Below are 14,974 nucleotides of genomic sequence, written 5' to 3' on the forward strand. Positions count from 1 at the left end.
ACGAATTCGTCGAAGCTGTACAGTGAACGTCATCGGGTCACGTGGTTCCTGCTCGGAGAGACGTCGAGAGACTCGCGGCGTTGGCTCACGGATTGTTTTTGGTACGAATGAGCATTACAGAGGACGTTCTCCTTTACTCTCGGCCTGTAAATTAACATTGTGGGGCCTCCTTCGCTCTCGTGGCTCAAACGACGGCTCACCGTGGACGGCTCAAGCTTCCTTCTCTCGCAATTCTCCAACTCATCGTAGCGCAGGTTCGTCTTTCTCCGTTTCAGCACCTCTCCATCGTGCCTCGTCCTCTTTCGTTCGCAGGAAGAGCGTCGAACCTTACGATCAAGCCACGAGCTTCTTCTAGTATCCGTGATCAAGCATGGGAGATCTCGTCAGCGCGCTCCGTCTCATAGTGCGCTCTCTCGGCGCTTCCCCAGCGCGCAACGCTCGTAGATAATTGGGCATGCAGGTATTTATGTAATCTGTGGGATTTGAATATTTTTTCATTGATTTTGTTTTACTGTAGGGCGTTCTTGAAGCGACGTAGGTGTTTGATAATTCGATTGACATCGGTTGATTGGAACTCACGATTTTCAACAACAGTTGAAAAAATTACTGCATATGGTATTTATTTCTTTTCATCCGTTTTTTTTTCTTTCTTGGGCACACTTACGAGAAGCTTTCCGATGTCGTCATTCACCTCTGGGCCCCGAGGTGACTAAATAAAACGCGGCCCTAACCTCTTGAGTCAGAGAGGTAAAAAGTGGCTCAAAGGCAGGGGAGCCAACCCCCTACTCCAGTGGCACGAGTGTTAAACTGCCACCCCACTTGGGCAAGACGCGGTGGGTTACAATAGCGGTCCCCCTGGAATCAGGCCGGCAGCACTCACATCCGAGTTCTGCCGGTCCCAGGCGTCCGAGCCGGGAGACTAAACAGGCTCCAACTCCGACGGGGGAGTAGAGAGGTTGACCCCCATCCCACCCGAGGGTGGACACACTGAAAACGAAGAGACCTCTGCGCAAATTTTTTTCTGATAGTTCCGGGTTAGTTCCGGGTTTTATTTAATAAAAATTATGATATCTTCTACGTGTGCACAACGTCTGTGTTTGCGACGCGCTATAATAAAATACGTGCACACGAGACCTCTTGCACGAGAGTCCCGGAGCAGTTTCGAAATCTAATGAGAGGGTCATGCTCAGGACCCTTTGCATGCCAGAACTATAATAAAAAATCATCTAAAATGCTAGGCATACAATCCTTCTTCTTTCAAAAATTTTCTGACGTCACAAAGGATCCAATAGGCACAACGCATACGTTTTGGTGCCGTCTGCTGACAGAAGCTTGGTTACGATATTCTCTTCTCCTTCTGAGGATGAAGACGACGAGTCTGAGTTTAGGTGAACGATATTATCAGGGAAATGAAACTAGACAATTAAAACACACCTATTCGCGAGAACGGGTTGAGCGTGTAACTTCGCCCAGCCTACACATTCATGTCCCGGTATCCGCAATTTGAAATGCGATCACCTGCCCACGTGGACGTGATGTCCAAATGCTGACTAAGTGCTCTGCACACATAAAAACGCTAGAGGCGAAACGGACACTCTGAATGCATACTCTGCTGAGAGGATTACTTGATTCTACTTTCATGGAAGCAGAACCAACAACCTGCCAACGTTTATTTCAGCCTATAAGGAATGGACTTAATTAAGCATTTCAATGAGGAGAGTGCACTAAAATTATTATTTACATTCGGCGGGGTCCTTAGCGACAATCAGGTCATAGCAACCATTCTTTAATTGAGAAGACTAGGCGCAACTGTAAGTCAATAGAATTAATAGAATAAAAGCTCGTCTGATGACGTCACCTTCTGCTGATACTCATATAATAGCGATACGATAAGCGCTTGGAGCTACGTTGACAAACGATGAATTGAGAAATGAACTTCCGTAGCCGTCTCCTTGAACTCTTATCAGCCGTGGTACGGAGCCAGAAAAATTCGATTACTCTAAGAAATTAATTAAATTTACATTTGGCGGGGTCCTTAGCGACAATCAGGTCATAGCAACCGTACTTTAATTGAGAAGACTAGGCGCAACTGTAAGTCAATAGAATTAATAGAATTAAAGATCGTCTGATGACGTCACCTTTTGCTGATATTCATATAATGGCGATAAGCGCTTGGAGCTACGCTGACGAACGATGAGTTGAGAAATGAACTTCCGTAGCCGTCTCATTGAACTCTTATGAGCCGTTGTACGGAGCCAGAAAAATTCAATTACTCTAAGAAATTAATTAAATTTTTAATGCAAGTGAAAAATTCTAATTGATATATTTACTTCGTTGAAATTCAATTTCTTTGTCGTCGGGGCGTTGCGAAGACTTGCAAGTTGCAAAGTGATGATGGGGGCGTGGACGGTTGAGAAGCTTCGAATGCGCGATCCTGCAGCATCTCAGTGTCGACACCACCTGCAATGATGTTCGAGAAGTTGGCGATTTATGCGTCTTTACCTGCTCCGGCGTTGCTGATCACTTCAAAGAAGGAGTCTCTACAAGAGAGAACTCACGTCCGCCATCGGTTCTTGCAGATCGATCTTTAGGGCCTAGCCGATAAGACACAGCCGCGTGGACTCGTACTAAACGAGGAACGAAGAGAAAGCGAGGAGAACGAAACTTGCTTAGCGCGCTGCACACTGACGTCGCACCGATGACGAAAGCACATGCAAAAGGCAAATTCCTATCAAACTCAATACAGAACAAAATAAATAGTCATAATTTAGTTGTGATTCTTGCAGGTTTGAGCAACAGAATCGAGATCAACTTCCATATTTGACGTTGACGGTGCAGGAAGGGAACAAAGGACGTCAAAACTGATTTCCTTTTTTATGAGACAAATAGGACACAGTCGATGTCGGCTGTAATAATCGAAATGACTGCTGCAAAAAAAGTAGAGACGCTGGAGACCAAACAAGGCAACGGAGGCGAATTCCTTGCTTTGAGCCATCTTCAGTAAGGACACAACTGTGGCGTGACGATAAGCCAACTCCAAGCCAATTAGATCACCACTTGCCAAGCTCGCAGCCACTCTTTCTCTCGCCACGCAATCAGTCGGCCAACTGGAAGCCGAGTCGTCGTGAACGAGACAAAGGCACGCCAGATACGAATATGAAACGTGCATACTTTTCTGACGAGGAACAGCTGCGAAGACTGCGTTGAGAACTCGCTTTGAAAACAGCTTAGGTGCCAGAGTGGGACACTCAGCTGCAACAGTCAAAGCTTCCAGAGCAGCGACGTATAAAGACAAACCTCTTTCATCGTCGTGAAGCGAAAACGATTTGAACGCCATCTCCGCCATTGCAACGGCATTTTTGACAGGAAGAACTCCGTCGAATGCAATCAGGACGCCAGGTAAATCACTATACAGCACAGAAAAGGCATGCAGAAGAGATGTGCCTCCTTGGAAAACTAATTCCTGAACGCTCTTATAGTAGTAGTCTTCGGGTTCTTTGTCGGTGTCTTTCTTGTTGGCGGCGACTTTGGTGCTCTTTTGTATGACATCAGACGAATGAGACATTATCTGGAAACTGATGTCACTTTTCGATGCTATTTCGTTTCGCTTTGATTGTGATATTGCGCTGAATAGACGAGTTAGGACGGACCACTTGGAAGCGAGCAGCGTGTTCCACTTGAGAGAAAATGCGAGAGCTAGACTTAAAAGCAGCGGCCTGTCGACGACGAAAGACGAACATTTCTTCACAAGCTGAAGTAAGTGGTTTGCAAAATTTTCTTTTATTTCAAGCGAATTCGGATCACAGTTTTCGACGTCGACGCTTACATCTCGTAGAGCAAAGACCAGGGAATTCTCCAATATCTGCTCCCATGAGTCATTCGTGAGGAAAGAATTTGCCCCGGGGAAAAGGAAATCCCATTTGGGTAGTAATCGAAACAGCGAAGACAAGTCTGAAGATATACTCTTGTCAGTCAGCAAGCGCCTTGACGCTGCGCAGAGCGTCTGCATCAAGGGAACAAGGCCAGACGCAATAAAGGCATCATAACTCTTCTCTATTGCCTCGGGAAGACTGTACATTGCGTCGAAGAAATACAGAGTAGATTTGAAAATGTGACTCGGGTGAAACTGTTGTTCACAGCACGAAGCGTCGGGATCCCAAGACGGAAGAGTCATCTTTAGATGAGGGCAAGACGTCAATGTGTCCATAGGATTATCACCCATTCCGTTACTGCACACGTATCCAAGAAATCGTAACTGATCAAGACGATTCGTTTCGAGAAGCAGACTTGTTATGTCACTCAATGAACAGCTGCTCGACACGTCGAGATGCGTGAGAGATGACGTGCAACGTAATATACAACGACACGTTTTGTAGAAAGGTGAGCCGTAAGCTGAAGCCGTTCTGTATGAGAACTGAAAGAGAAACGAATATTTTGTCGCGTACGACAGATCAAGAGTCGAAAGACTTTGCTGTTTGGCAAAAAAGCGATGAACCATAGAAACGTCTCCTCGGCCAGATGTCCAATCAGTGGCGCTCACTATCTCAAGCGAGTGCAACGACAAATAGTTGAGTTGATCCGATGCAAATATATCGGCAGTTGCAAAGACTTCGTACCAAGTGACCTTCGTTCCGGATAGGTCAAGATGCTCCAAGTGAGGTAATGACGAAACGGTTGCTCGCAGATGAGTTTGGCTGAGATCCGTGAAGCTAACGTCGAGATGCTTCAAATTGGAGAATTGAGGTAGCACGTGCAAACCGATGGCGCCTTTCGCGCTATTTGCGGCGAAGTGCACGAGGGAGTCCCTCGCGGGGGTCCCCACGAGAATTTCCAGAAAAGGAACGGGCAAATCGCCGAGACAAGGGCTGAACGATATGTCAATGCTGTTCACGCACCTCTGCTTGCGAAGATTCTCGACGATCGTCTCTTGATGAACAGACGCGATAGAAGTGAGCGGTAGAGTGTTCAGACGGCATCGCTTCCCGAGAAGGATGTCCAGCACGTTTGCTGTCAGCTTAGCGCGTCGAGCGAGGCCTTCGATGAGCTGGTTCGAGATCGCGTAAGGCAAGTCGATCGTGCTACTGGCGAGAATGACTTCGGCGACCGATGGCAGTAGATCGGGTGGAGCATTCGTAACGTCGAGTTCTAACGACGAGGTTCTGCAAAGGCATGCGACGGATAAATCGGATAGCGACAGCTCCATCTGGCCACTAGACACGTGACCCTTACTCATTTAGATTCATAATGATTACCGAAGCAATCAAATTATAGGAGTCACACCGAAAGCACAAGCAAATTCCTATTAGACTCAATTCAGAACACAACAAATGTAGTCATATTGTCTGTTACTTTAGGCAGTCTTTGTGATACTTGCAGATTTGAGAAACAGAATCGAGATTCACTTTCAAATTTGAGATATTTGACGTCGACGGTACAAGAAGGGAACAGAGAACGTCAAAACCGATTTCCCTTCTTATGAGACAAATGGGACACAGTCGATATCGGACGTAATAAGCATTAGCATCAAAACGATTGCTGCAAAAATAGTAGAGACGCTGGACACCAAACGAGGCAACGGAGGCGAATTCCTTGCTTTGAGCCATCTTCAGTAAGGACACAACTGTGGCGTGACGATAAGCCAACTCCAAGCCAATCAGATCACCACTTGCCAAGCTCGCAGCCACTCTTTCTCTCGCCACGCAATCAGACGGCCAACTGGAAGCCGAGTCGTCGTGAACGAGAAGAAGGCACGCCAGATACGAATATGCAACGTGCATACTTCTCTGAAAAGGAACGGCTGCGAAGACTGCGTTGAAAACTCGCTTTGAAAACAGCTTAGGTGCCAGAGTAGGACACTCGGCTATAGTAGCCAAAGCTTCCAGAGCAGCGACATATAAAGACGAATCTCCCTCGTCGTCGTGAAGTGAAAACGATTCGAACGCCATCTCCGCCATTGCAACGGCATTTTTGACAGGAAAAACTCCGTCGAAAGCAATCAGGACGTCAGGTAAACCGTTATACAGCACAGCGAAGGCATTCAGAAGAGATGTGCCTTCTTTGTAAACTAATTCCATGACGCTCTTATGGTAGTAGTCTTCGGTGTCTTTCTCTTTGACGCTCTTTTTAATGCAATCATATGAATGAGACATTATCTGGGAACTGATGTCACTTTTCGATGCTATTTCCTTTCGCTTTGATTGTGATATTGCACTGAATAGATGGGTTAGGACAGACCACTTTGAAGCGAGGAGTGTGTTCCACTTGAGAGAAAATGCGAGAGTTAACTTTAAAAGCGATGGCCTCTGGACAACGAAAGACGAAAATTTATTCACGAGCTGAAGTAAGCTGTCTGCAAAATCTTCTCCGATTTTGACGCTTTCATCTCGTAGAGCAAAGGCAATAGTGGAATTCTCCAGTATCTGCTCCCATGCGTCATTCATGAAGAAGGAATTCGCTGAGGGAAAAAGGCAATCCCATTTGGGAAGTTGGCAAAACAGCATAGACAAATCCGAAGCAATACTCTCGTCAGTCAGCAGGCGTCTCGACGCTGTGCAGAGCAGCTGCAGAAGGGGAGCAAGGCCAGACGCGATAAATGCATCATAACTTGTCTCTATCGCCTCGCCGAGATTGCACGTTGCGTAGAAGAAATAGAGAGGGGTTTTGAAAGCGTGACTCGGGTGAAACTGCTGCTCACAGCACGGAGCGTCGGGTTCCCAGGACGGAAGCGTCATCTTTAGATTAGGTAGAGACGTCAATATATGCATAGGATCACCACGCATTCCGTTACTGGCCACATGTCCAAGAAATCGTAGCTGATCTAGACGATCCGTTGAGACAAGCAGGTCTATTATGTCGCTCACTTCACAGTTGTGCGACACGTCAATGTAAGTGAGAGACGACGTGCAACCTAACATATGACGACACGTTAGGTAGAAACGTTGATCGCAACATGTGCCAAGTGAAAAATCGTGAAGAAACAAAGACACCGCCGCGTAGGACAGATCAAGACTCGAAAGATATTGCTGCTTGCCAAAAAAGCGACGAACCATAGAGAGGTCTCCTCTGCCAGCTCTCCAATCGGTGGCGCTCATTATCTCGAGCGAGTGCAACGACAAATGCTTGAGTTGATCCGATGCAAATATATCGGCAGTTGCAAAGACTTCGTACCAAGTGACCTTCGTTCCGGATAGGTCAAGATGCTCCAAGTGAGGTAATGACGAAACGGTTGCTCGCAGATGAGTTTCGCTGAGATCGGTGAAGCTTACGTCGAGATGCTTCAAATTGGCGAATAGAGGTAGCACGTGCAAACCGATGGCGCCTTTCGCGCGATTTGCGGCGAAGTGCACGAGGGAGTCCCTCGCGGGGGTCCCCACGAGAATTTCCAGAAAAGGAACGGGCAAATCGCCGAGACATGGGCTGAACGATATGTCAATGCTCTTCACGCACCTCTGCTCGCGAAGATTCTCGACGATCGTCTCTTTATGAACAGACGCGATAGAAGTGAGCGGTAGAGTGTTGAGACGGCATCGCTTCCCGAGAAGGATGTCCAGTACGTTGGCTGTCAGCTTAGCGCGTCGAGCGAGGCCTTCGATGAGCTGGTTCGAGATCGTGTAAGGCAAGTCGATCGTGCTACTGGCGAGAATGACTTCGGCGACCGACGGCAGTAGGTCGGGTAGAGTATTCGTAACGTCGACTTCAGCGGATAACGGTGACGTTCTGCAAAGGCATGCGACGGATAAATCGGAGAGCGACAGAGCTTCCATCTTGGCCACGTGAAGCCCAGTAGACACGTGACCCTTAGTCAACTAATTAACTCAATTACCAACTAAGAGAAGATACAGAATTCATTTCGAAGTTTAGATCTAAAAAGGTTCAGTGGTAGAGGAATATAAATGATGTCAAACAAAGCGAGACGCGGCAATTTTTTTCGAGACACTTTTCAATATAGATGCTATACCTACTATTACAATATACTAGATCTATCTAAGAGTCGGTTACAACGAGGGAGTTCGACGACAATTGTGCTCTATGGACGGCTGTAGGGGTAATTTCTGTAGGTGTAATTTCTGGGAAGATGCAGGCCACTTTTCGCCCCTTTCGAAGGTTTGGGAACTCGTACCAGTGCAAAGGGGCCCCAGTGGTCAGCTACCTGCATTATGGACTTATTCCTGCATCGACACGCTTCGTACGTCGAGACGGTGCGCGCGGACGATAAACGAGAGCGTCGAAATCGCCTAAGGAGATTAGCTTATTGGGAATAGAGCGACTTTCGGCTTCAAATCACTGCAATCGGGACAGAAATTCGAATCTCTATGTTCTTCTGGTCCAAATAACGTGATTGGCAATGCTAAAACTGCCGAAAATCGTCTAAAACGCGTAGCCGTTTTGTTCCACATCCGGGATTGGGGTCACCGTGCTCCTTCCGGAAATAGTTGCTTAATTAATTAAGTCACCGTAAACAATAATGAATGAAGTAAATGACAGCAACTAAACAAAACGATTTCAAAGAGCTAGAACACATCCCGTGCCATTTCGCATCTGAACGGCGCTTTCTGCGATTTTGCTCAGATGAAGTTCGATCCAATCTTCATTCACAGCAACATTCCAGCACGATTCCAAACAATTGGCATTGGGACATTTTGCAACAGGACAAGAACGACTAACTAATCCAACGAAGAGAATTAATTAATTAAGCGACATTTCCAGAGAACGTAACGATGTTCTTTTGTTCACACATTTCCAGAGCACGTAACGATGTTCACACTGACCAATTTGTTCGGCACTTTCTCAACATCGAAACCGTTTGAGAAACACAACACGAAAAGGCAAAATAAAAGACATACAGATGCATGCAGCTCAACAACTTGAAAAAAAAAACAGGAAGCAGTTATACATTGATACAGCAGCAGCAGCATAACTTCCGTCAGAATCGTTGCTTCCGGGCTCGATTCTGCTCATGCAAATAATGCCTACTGGTATACGGCTGCTATGTCGATTATATCGGTTTCTGTCTCGGTCGTTTCTATTTCCGTTGTTTCTGTTTCGGTCGTTTCCGTTTCGGTCGTTTCCGTTTCGGTCGTCTCGGTTTCCGTAGTTTCCGTTTCCGTCGTTTCGGTTTCTGTTGTTTCTGTTTCCGTCGTTTCCGTCGTTTCCGTCGTGGTAGTAGGACCATCCGGAGAGTCTGTTTCAAGCGACTCGGTTGACGTTTCCTCTTCGACATTCTCTCGCAAGTCGTTCACTTCGTCCTCAGCCTTGTCGCTCTCTTCTTCAGCTTCTTTGGCCTTCTCTTTGTTTTCTTCCGACGGATTTTTTGCTGCTGTTTTCTTCGCTAAATAAGCTGCCGCTTTCTTCAGAAAGTAGTCCAATGCCTTGTTCACCATTGCGAAAATAGCAGCATTCACGACGGCGCTAACCACTAACTTGCCCCAATCTACGCTTGACCCTGCCTTTTCGTCAGGAATCTCAACTTTGTCAACCGATCCAATCCAATTCGTGACAGTGGTACTAGCCGGAGAGCCGCCTGTCTCAAGATCGCCTGCGAAACCTGGCACGTTGTTCGACTTCGAACGATAAAACCTTATCGCTCCGCTGTTGGGATTTCCGTCGGACGACTTCCAGGTGAGGACGTTGTTCGCGTAGCTGAATCGTTTCAGTTCTGTCGAAAAGTACTTCACTTGAGCCGATTGAGGAGAGTCGAGAGAGCTTGTAACAGTGACATTCTCGCCTTCGATGGTGTACTTTCTTTTGTGATCTTTTTCAAGCGTGTAATAGATTCCATTCCACGTTGACAAGTAGTCAGCGCTGACGAGGCCAATTGCATTCGTTTGAGCCGGTTCGGATTCGGACGCCGCCCAGACTTTTCCCGCCAGACGCGGCGTTCTTTTGTCTTTGGGAATGTAGAGAAGAAGTGACGCATTAGGCAAGCCATTTGTGTCGGCTGGCCAGGATAAAACTGGATTGTTGAAAGCGGCATTGGGAACTGGAACGCCACCATAAGAGACGACGACAGAAGAAGAGTCCGTTCCTGTGTTTTGGATGAACAGAGCCGGAGCCGGAACTGTGAACTGGCCGGAAGAGTCCCGCGTCTGCACCGTGTAGAAACCGGCAAAAGGAGCGATAAAAGCTTTATCAGCTGTGCCGATGAACTTCTTCTGAGTGTGACCTGTCGTTATTGTGCCGACGAAACTGGGATGAAGGTTCAGCGACACTGTCCCGCTCGAAGGATTGCCGTCTTTCTCTGCCCAAGACAGAACGGGGTTATTGAACGACACGTTCTTCAGCGGCGGCTTTCCATAGCCCAAGGTAACCTCGATCTTGCCATGGCTTAGGGAAATGGTCATTTCTGGTCCAGGCTGCGCTTTGGCATTCGGTTCGTCGCTCGTCGTAAACGTCTTGTATTTTCCCAGAAAGGGCCTCACGTACTCTGGGTCCATTTTACCGGACAGATTCTCTTTAGTGGGTTTCGCCTTGCTCTTTGGCCAGTAGTAGGCGGAGAATGAAGACACTGTGACGTCGGATTCCGCTTTGCTCGTCGGTTCAGATTTGAAAAAGCGCATATTTCCGTTAGACAAATTCTTTCTGTCTGTCCAGCTGATTTTCCCGTCCTCGTAAACGTAGTCGACAATACGCTTGCCAGCGACACTTAGAACCAGGTCGTTCTCGCCGGAGGACTGGTCGGAGTGCGTACTCTCCTTCAGTTCGAGAAGAACTTCCGGACCATTTCCGTTTTGAGGAGCAAGGTACGTGGTTTGATATCTTCCTTCCCAAATCGAAAGCGGCGACTCGGACGCAACCGTTGTCCCGGTGAGAGATATCTTCTTTCCTTTGTACGTCGCCGTGCCTTTGAAGGAGCTCGAAAGCGTTTTTTCGTTTCGAGAGAGTTGCAGCGACGCTTCGGTCAGATCCCCGGGAGCCGAAGTCCACGAAAGTCTGCCGTCCTTGAAAGTGAATCGAGTCACAATGAAAACGATAGAGTCACTGCTATAGACGATTTGACCCTTGGACGGAGGAGGAGCGCCCTTTATGACTATGCTCAGGTGTTTCTGGGACGCATTGTAGTGGCCTGTCCAGGCCACTAGGGAATCGCTTTCGAGTCTTTTCACAGCTGCCTCAATCGATTTCGGTGAAGTCGCATATCCTTTCGAAGCCCACCACCGAGAAAGCTTCTCATCGAAACCGCCGCTATCAACTTGAGCCTTCTTGATTTCGTCAATAAATTCACCGGAAAGCGTTGGATCGACGAGAAGCTTTAATGCAGCCTGCGTTGCAATGGATTCATCGGAGGGTTTCAACGCAAGGCGTATTGCGCCTGGATGGCGAGAGCGGAAAGCGCGAGCCTGGTAACCAGGCAAATTCAATTTTTCGAGAAACTCGTCGGGGTTCTTTTCGTAATCGCGAAGCAGTTGAACGTTCTGGCTCATTTTGACGAGCGCATCGGCTCCCGGCGTATCTGGAGTAAACTTGTACTCTTCCGGAAGTTTCCAGGATCCGAGTTCTTTGAGCGCGGTTTTTTCTCTCGGTCCGTATCTGTCAATGACACGTTTGCCTGTCGTCAGCTTTTCCGCCTCTTTCTCGTTTGCAACGAGACCGAACTTGACAGCGAGTGCCGGATCGACGGGACGAGCGAACGCCGGCGGAATGTAGAACGTCGAAACGCCCGTGACTTCTTTGGCGATTTCCGGCTTGTGAAAATCGCTCAAAGGTATGCGATCGACGCGCGATCGACAGATGGGAAACTGATTGCAGATGTAATGAACGATGACGTAATTTTCGCCGTAGACTTTCTGCAAGCTGTCGATGAGTAGACTGAAGTTTTCGTTCTTGTACCCTTTGAAATTGAAACCCGTGTCGCCGACGCATCCGACCTGCCAGATGACGACGTGCAGATCAGTCATGAGGGTGCGGCGACGGAGAAGGTAGTCGGTCGCTTCGAGCGTTTGCATGCCGGGAAGAGACGGATCGATGTTGAGATCGGCGACGAGGCAATCCTCGGCTGAAATGCCTGGAAGGATGCGCGCAGGTATACCTAAGAAAATCAAACGATGTCGATTGATTTCGAGCAGAGGATCGGGCGAGAGGGAGAAACATGCAATGACATTAAACTCACGCAGAAAGATTGACACAAACTACTGGGTAGGATGCGCGAGCTAGGGTAATATATCTAGTGGCGTATCCAGGGAGCGGGAAGGAGTACAGCTTGAGAACCCACCCAAGTATCTCAAAAATAGAAATTGTGGCATAAATCTTTACGGCATGCGTCTCATTATCTTTTGATTAAGAGTCTTGCAACTTTTAATTTAATCGCTAAAAACGCGAAACGATAATTTGAGTAAGCATAACAGCAAAAACATTTTTGACGCGTGCCAGTGATCACTCCCCCTAAATACGCCCCTATATATCAATTGACGTTCTGGCATAGAGACCGGGAGCCGGCGAGGGAAGAGGTAGAATAGAAGGAGGTAGAGAAAGAGCAGGCAAAAACTATACACTCAGAAACCTCGAACTATAGAAACACAAAGTCTACCAATATACAGACCTTCATTGTTGGCTATTTCGACTGCACGATGAGACGGCAACACGAAGACGCCGGGATGACCGTAGAAGACACCGACGACGTTCAAGCCTCGACGAGCGTAATGGAGACAGGCTTCGGACATCTGAACATAGGTGGCGTATCTCTTCTTCGTGTTTCCGTAAAGGACGTAGAGGTCGGACGAATTCGGATTCAGCTTTCGAATGTACGTTTCCGTCGTCGGATCGGAAACGCAGTAGAAGACTTTGTCGGCTTGTTGGATGCGATCGATTGCTTCGTGAGTGAACTGAGATGCACATCGGATGCCAGATCCGACAAAAACGAGCGATCCGCGATCTAAAAGAAATATTTCTCCTATAAAAAGTTCAGGTTGAAATAGCCTACTCTTTGATTTCGGTTTTCCGCCGGTCAGTTTTGCCGAAGCATTTGAGACGTCCTTGAACGTAGCAGACCATCGCTCAGTTTGTTTCTTAAGACTCGCCATCGAAACGGATAATTCTTCAGTAAAGACAAAAAAGTGACCAGCAGCTAACCTCGTGTGCTGCTTAAATAGGAGGTAGCGAACGACTGAACTTTGAACCCTAGCGGAAACGATGTGAAGAGCCCCGAGGGGCTTCTGCTTCGATAGGAGTCATTATCAGCAAAGCCTCCCGGAAAGACGACGAAAATAAAGACACTGACCTCAATCAATTAGGCTTCCTCCAATGAAGGAGATGTTGCGCGTAATCGCAATATGCGACACTGCGTCACTTCTAGGAGACAGGAAGGAAGACGGTTGCCTTTCAAGAACCTTTGCCCTACATACGCGGAAGAAGGCCTTGCCATGAGAAATCCCTTCTCAATTCCAAGCCTCATCCTGTGCGCCCGGAAAAGAAGTTTCCAGTGGCAGCAGTACTTATCCGCTGTTCGACGACCACTCAATTAAATTGTTACTCAATCTCTCCATCCTCATTGAGCCATACTCTTTCTGACTCAGAAAGAAAGCAGCTCAGTCATTAACTCTGTAGAGTACTCGGTGCTAGAGTATAGACAAACCGAACCAAGTGCATTTCAGTCGACAACCTGGGACGCCATGCCTTTCGGTCTATATTGCTGTCGCGAAGACATTGATCTGAACTCCGCCGTTCTCGGCTTCTTAAGTGTCTATTTAATTGGCGTCGGCCTTAGTGCCGTCAGTCTCATGACGCCGCACTGGTACGACTTTACCGTCGTCGCGGACGGCTCCGACGGCTCCGACGGTCTTTGGACGTGGTGTTACGACGGCATATGCCACAGCATCAAAAACAGTGACCTTCCCCTTAAAGGTAGGTGCGGAAAAACGTTTACGTTCAATCTCATTTAATTCCTTTCTCTCGTGAGGTTGCTTTTATGCCACGCGTTTCTTTGCCGTTACATCCGTCGCTCTGTCGCTGATCGTCTTTTTTCTGCTCTCTGTGAAAATGCGAACCCGACGTGACAATGCTCAAGAAGTGTTAGAATCGTTCGTAGGATCGTTTCGAGCAAGTGGATGAGTCGCGCTAGTTCAAGGTGAGAATTTTGTGTCACAAACACTTTCGCTCCAACGTGCTGGCACTCGCCTTTATACAGCTATTTTCTACGCAATCGCATTGACTATCTTCGCGGTTGCAAAGGAAAGGCACGACCAAAACGTGAACTCGACATACGGCTACTCCTTCTACGTCGGCTGGGCTGCCGTTATTTACTTCGCAATCATGGCTGTTAGCTTTAACGTCACGCACCGCTCAGACTACGAGAGGCTAGCCTGATGAGACGGATAGCTGTTTCTTTGCTTATGCTTATTAAAGTCCACGGTTGACCATACGTGTCTATACTTGTAGACCCCCAATAAACCAGAGCCGCGAATCATTGCAGAACGATCCCTTCGTAATAGCTCTTCTTAATTAATTGGTCTTTTGTATCCCACCATTCATCTTTCTGTGAAAGGTGAACTTTCTCAGGCTGCTGAAATCGCGTCCATCCTTTGGATCGAGTACGCACGATAGAGGAGAGCGTTTGCTCGGACGCTCGCACTCCGTTCTCAAACGCCGCCCAAGTCGAGTATGAAAACGCAGACAACGCCCACGCATTTTTTCGTTTCTTTGGGTTTCGTGTTCTTTTTGTTGCAGAGAAGTCCGCTCGCTCCCAATACGGAGGGTCTTTCTTTGTGCGAGAACCTAACGAGGTACTAATGCATAACGCTGCTACTTTGCTGTCGTCTTATTCCTTGTCGGTGCGTAGATCTAGTCTATTTGGGAGAAGAGAACGTTTCACGTCTACTTTATGGCTTTGCTTCCATACTTGCTTCCATACTGAGAGCTTCGGCGCTCGGCAAGGATCGTTCTATCTGGTTCTATCGCACATTTTGCTCCTCACTAGTCCGGGAGATTAAGAATGCATCACGTGGAACTGCGATCCCTTCGCCGGTCAAAAGAAGCGCACAAG

The 14,974-nt window shown here is 47.6% G+C and overlaps 2 protein-coding genes and 2 long non-coding RNA genes across 6 annotated transcripts; 1 reads left to right on the forward strand and 3 right to left on the reverse strand.

Moving 5' to 3' along the window:
- The first annotated feature begins 117 nt into the window (after positions 1-117).
- LOC136193506 (uncharacterized) lies at positions 118-1,102 on the forward strand. The gene is made up of 3 exons (XR_010671356.1): positions 118-254; positions 313-460; positions 518-1,102. It is a non-coding gene; the product is annotated as an uncharacterized lncRNA (long non-coding RNA).
- Positions 1,028-2,659, reverse strand: LOC136193504 (uncharacterized). 3 transcript variants are annotated; one of them, XR_010671355.1, is made up of 9 exons: positions 2,503-2,659; positions 2,331-2,434; positions 2,139-2,274; positions 2,066-2,089; positions 1,859-1,999; positions 1,742-1,809; positions 1,609-1,679; positions 1,435-1,559; positions 1,028-1,378 (listed from the first exon to the last, which is right to left on the reverse strand). It is a non-coding gene; the product is annotated as an uncharacterized lncRNA (long non-coding RNA). The 3 variants fall into 3 exon arrangements; XR_010671354.1 differs by having other exon boundaries at positions 2,331-2,460; XR_010671353.1 differs by having other exon boundaries at positions 2,331-2,659.
- A 2,569-nt stretch (positions 2,660-5,228) lies between these two features.
- On the reverse strand, positions 5,229-8,408 carry LOC136193709 (uncharacterized). The gene is made up of 4 exons (XM_065982652.1): positions 8,285-8,408; positions 8,150-8,234; positions 5,350-8,094; positions 5,229-5,299 (listed from the first exon to the last, which is right to left on the reverse strand). The coding sequence occupies exons 3-4, from the start codon at positions 7,761-7,763 to the stop codon at positions 5,275-5,277; spliced, it is 2,439 nt and encodes an 812-aa protein (XP_065838724.1). The 5' UTR covers positions 7,764-8,094; positions 8,150-8,234; positions 8,285-8,408; the 3' UTR covers positions 5,229-5,274.
- Positions 8,409-8,771: 363 nt separating this feature from the next.
- Positions 8,772-14,904, reverse strand: LOC136193693 (uncharacterized). Its single transcript, XM_065982633.1, has 5 exons — positions 14,831-14,904; positions 13,214-14,777; positions 12,917-13,148; positions 12,536-12,868; positions 8,772-12,025 (listed from the first exon to the last, which is right to left on the reverse strand). The coding sequence occupies exons 3-5, from the start codon at positions 13,014-13,016 to the stop codon at positions 8,970-8,972; spliced, it is 3,489 nt and encodes a 1,162-aa protein (XP_065838705.1). The 5' UTR covers positions 13,017-13,148; positions 13,214-14,777; positions 14,831-14,904; the 3' UTR covers positions 8,772-8,969.
- Positions 14,905-14,974: the final 70 nt, after the last annotated feature.

The sequence above is a fragment of the Oscarella lobularis genome, chromosome 12 (assembly GCF_947507565.1).
Source record: "Oscarella lobularis chromosome 12, ooOscLobu1.1, whole genome shotgun sequence".
In the NCBI taxonomy this organism is placed as follows: Eukaryota; Metazoa; Porifera; class Homoscleromorpha; order Homosclerophorida; family Oscarellidae; genus Oscarella; species Oscarella lobularis.

Excerpts from the sequence above, each read along its gene's own strand:
- LOC136193693 (XM_065982633.1), bottom strand. The coding sequence starts at position 13,016 with ATGGCGAGTCTTAAGAAACAAACTGAGCGATGGTCTGCTACGTTCAAG. Across the intron at positions 12,869-12,916 it reads CGGAAAACCGAAATCAAAGA|ATCGCGGATCGCTCGTTTTT; the intron begins GTAGGCTATTTC and ends TATTTCTTTTAG. Across the intron at positions 12,026-12,535 it reads CGAAATAGCCAACAATGAAG|GTATACCTGCGCGCATCCTT; the intron begins GTCTGTATATTG and ends TGATTTTCTTAG.
- LOC136193709 (XM_065982652.1), bottom strand. The coding sequence starts at position 7,763 with ATGGAAGCTCTGTCGCTCTCCGATTTATCCGTCGCATGCCTTTGCAGA. Across the intron at positions 5,300-5,349 it reads TATCACAAAGACTGCCTAAA|GAATTTGCTTGTGCTTTCGG; the intron begins GTAACAGACAAT and ends TGAGTCTAATAG.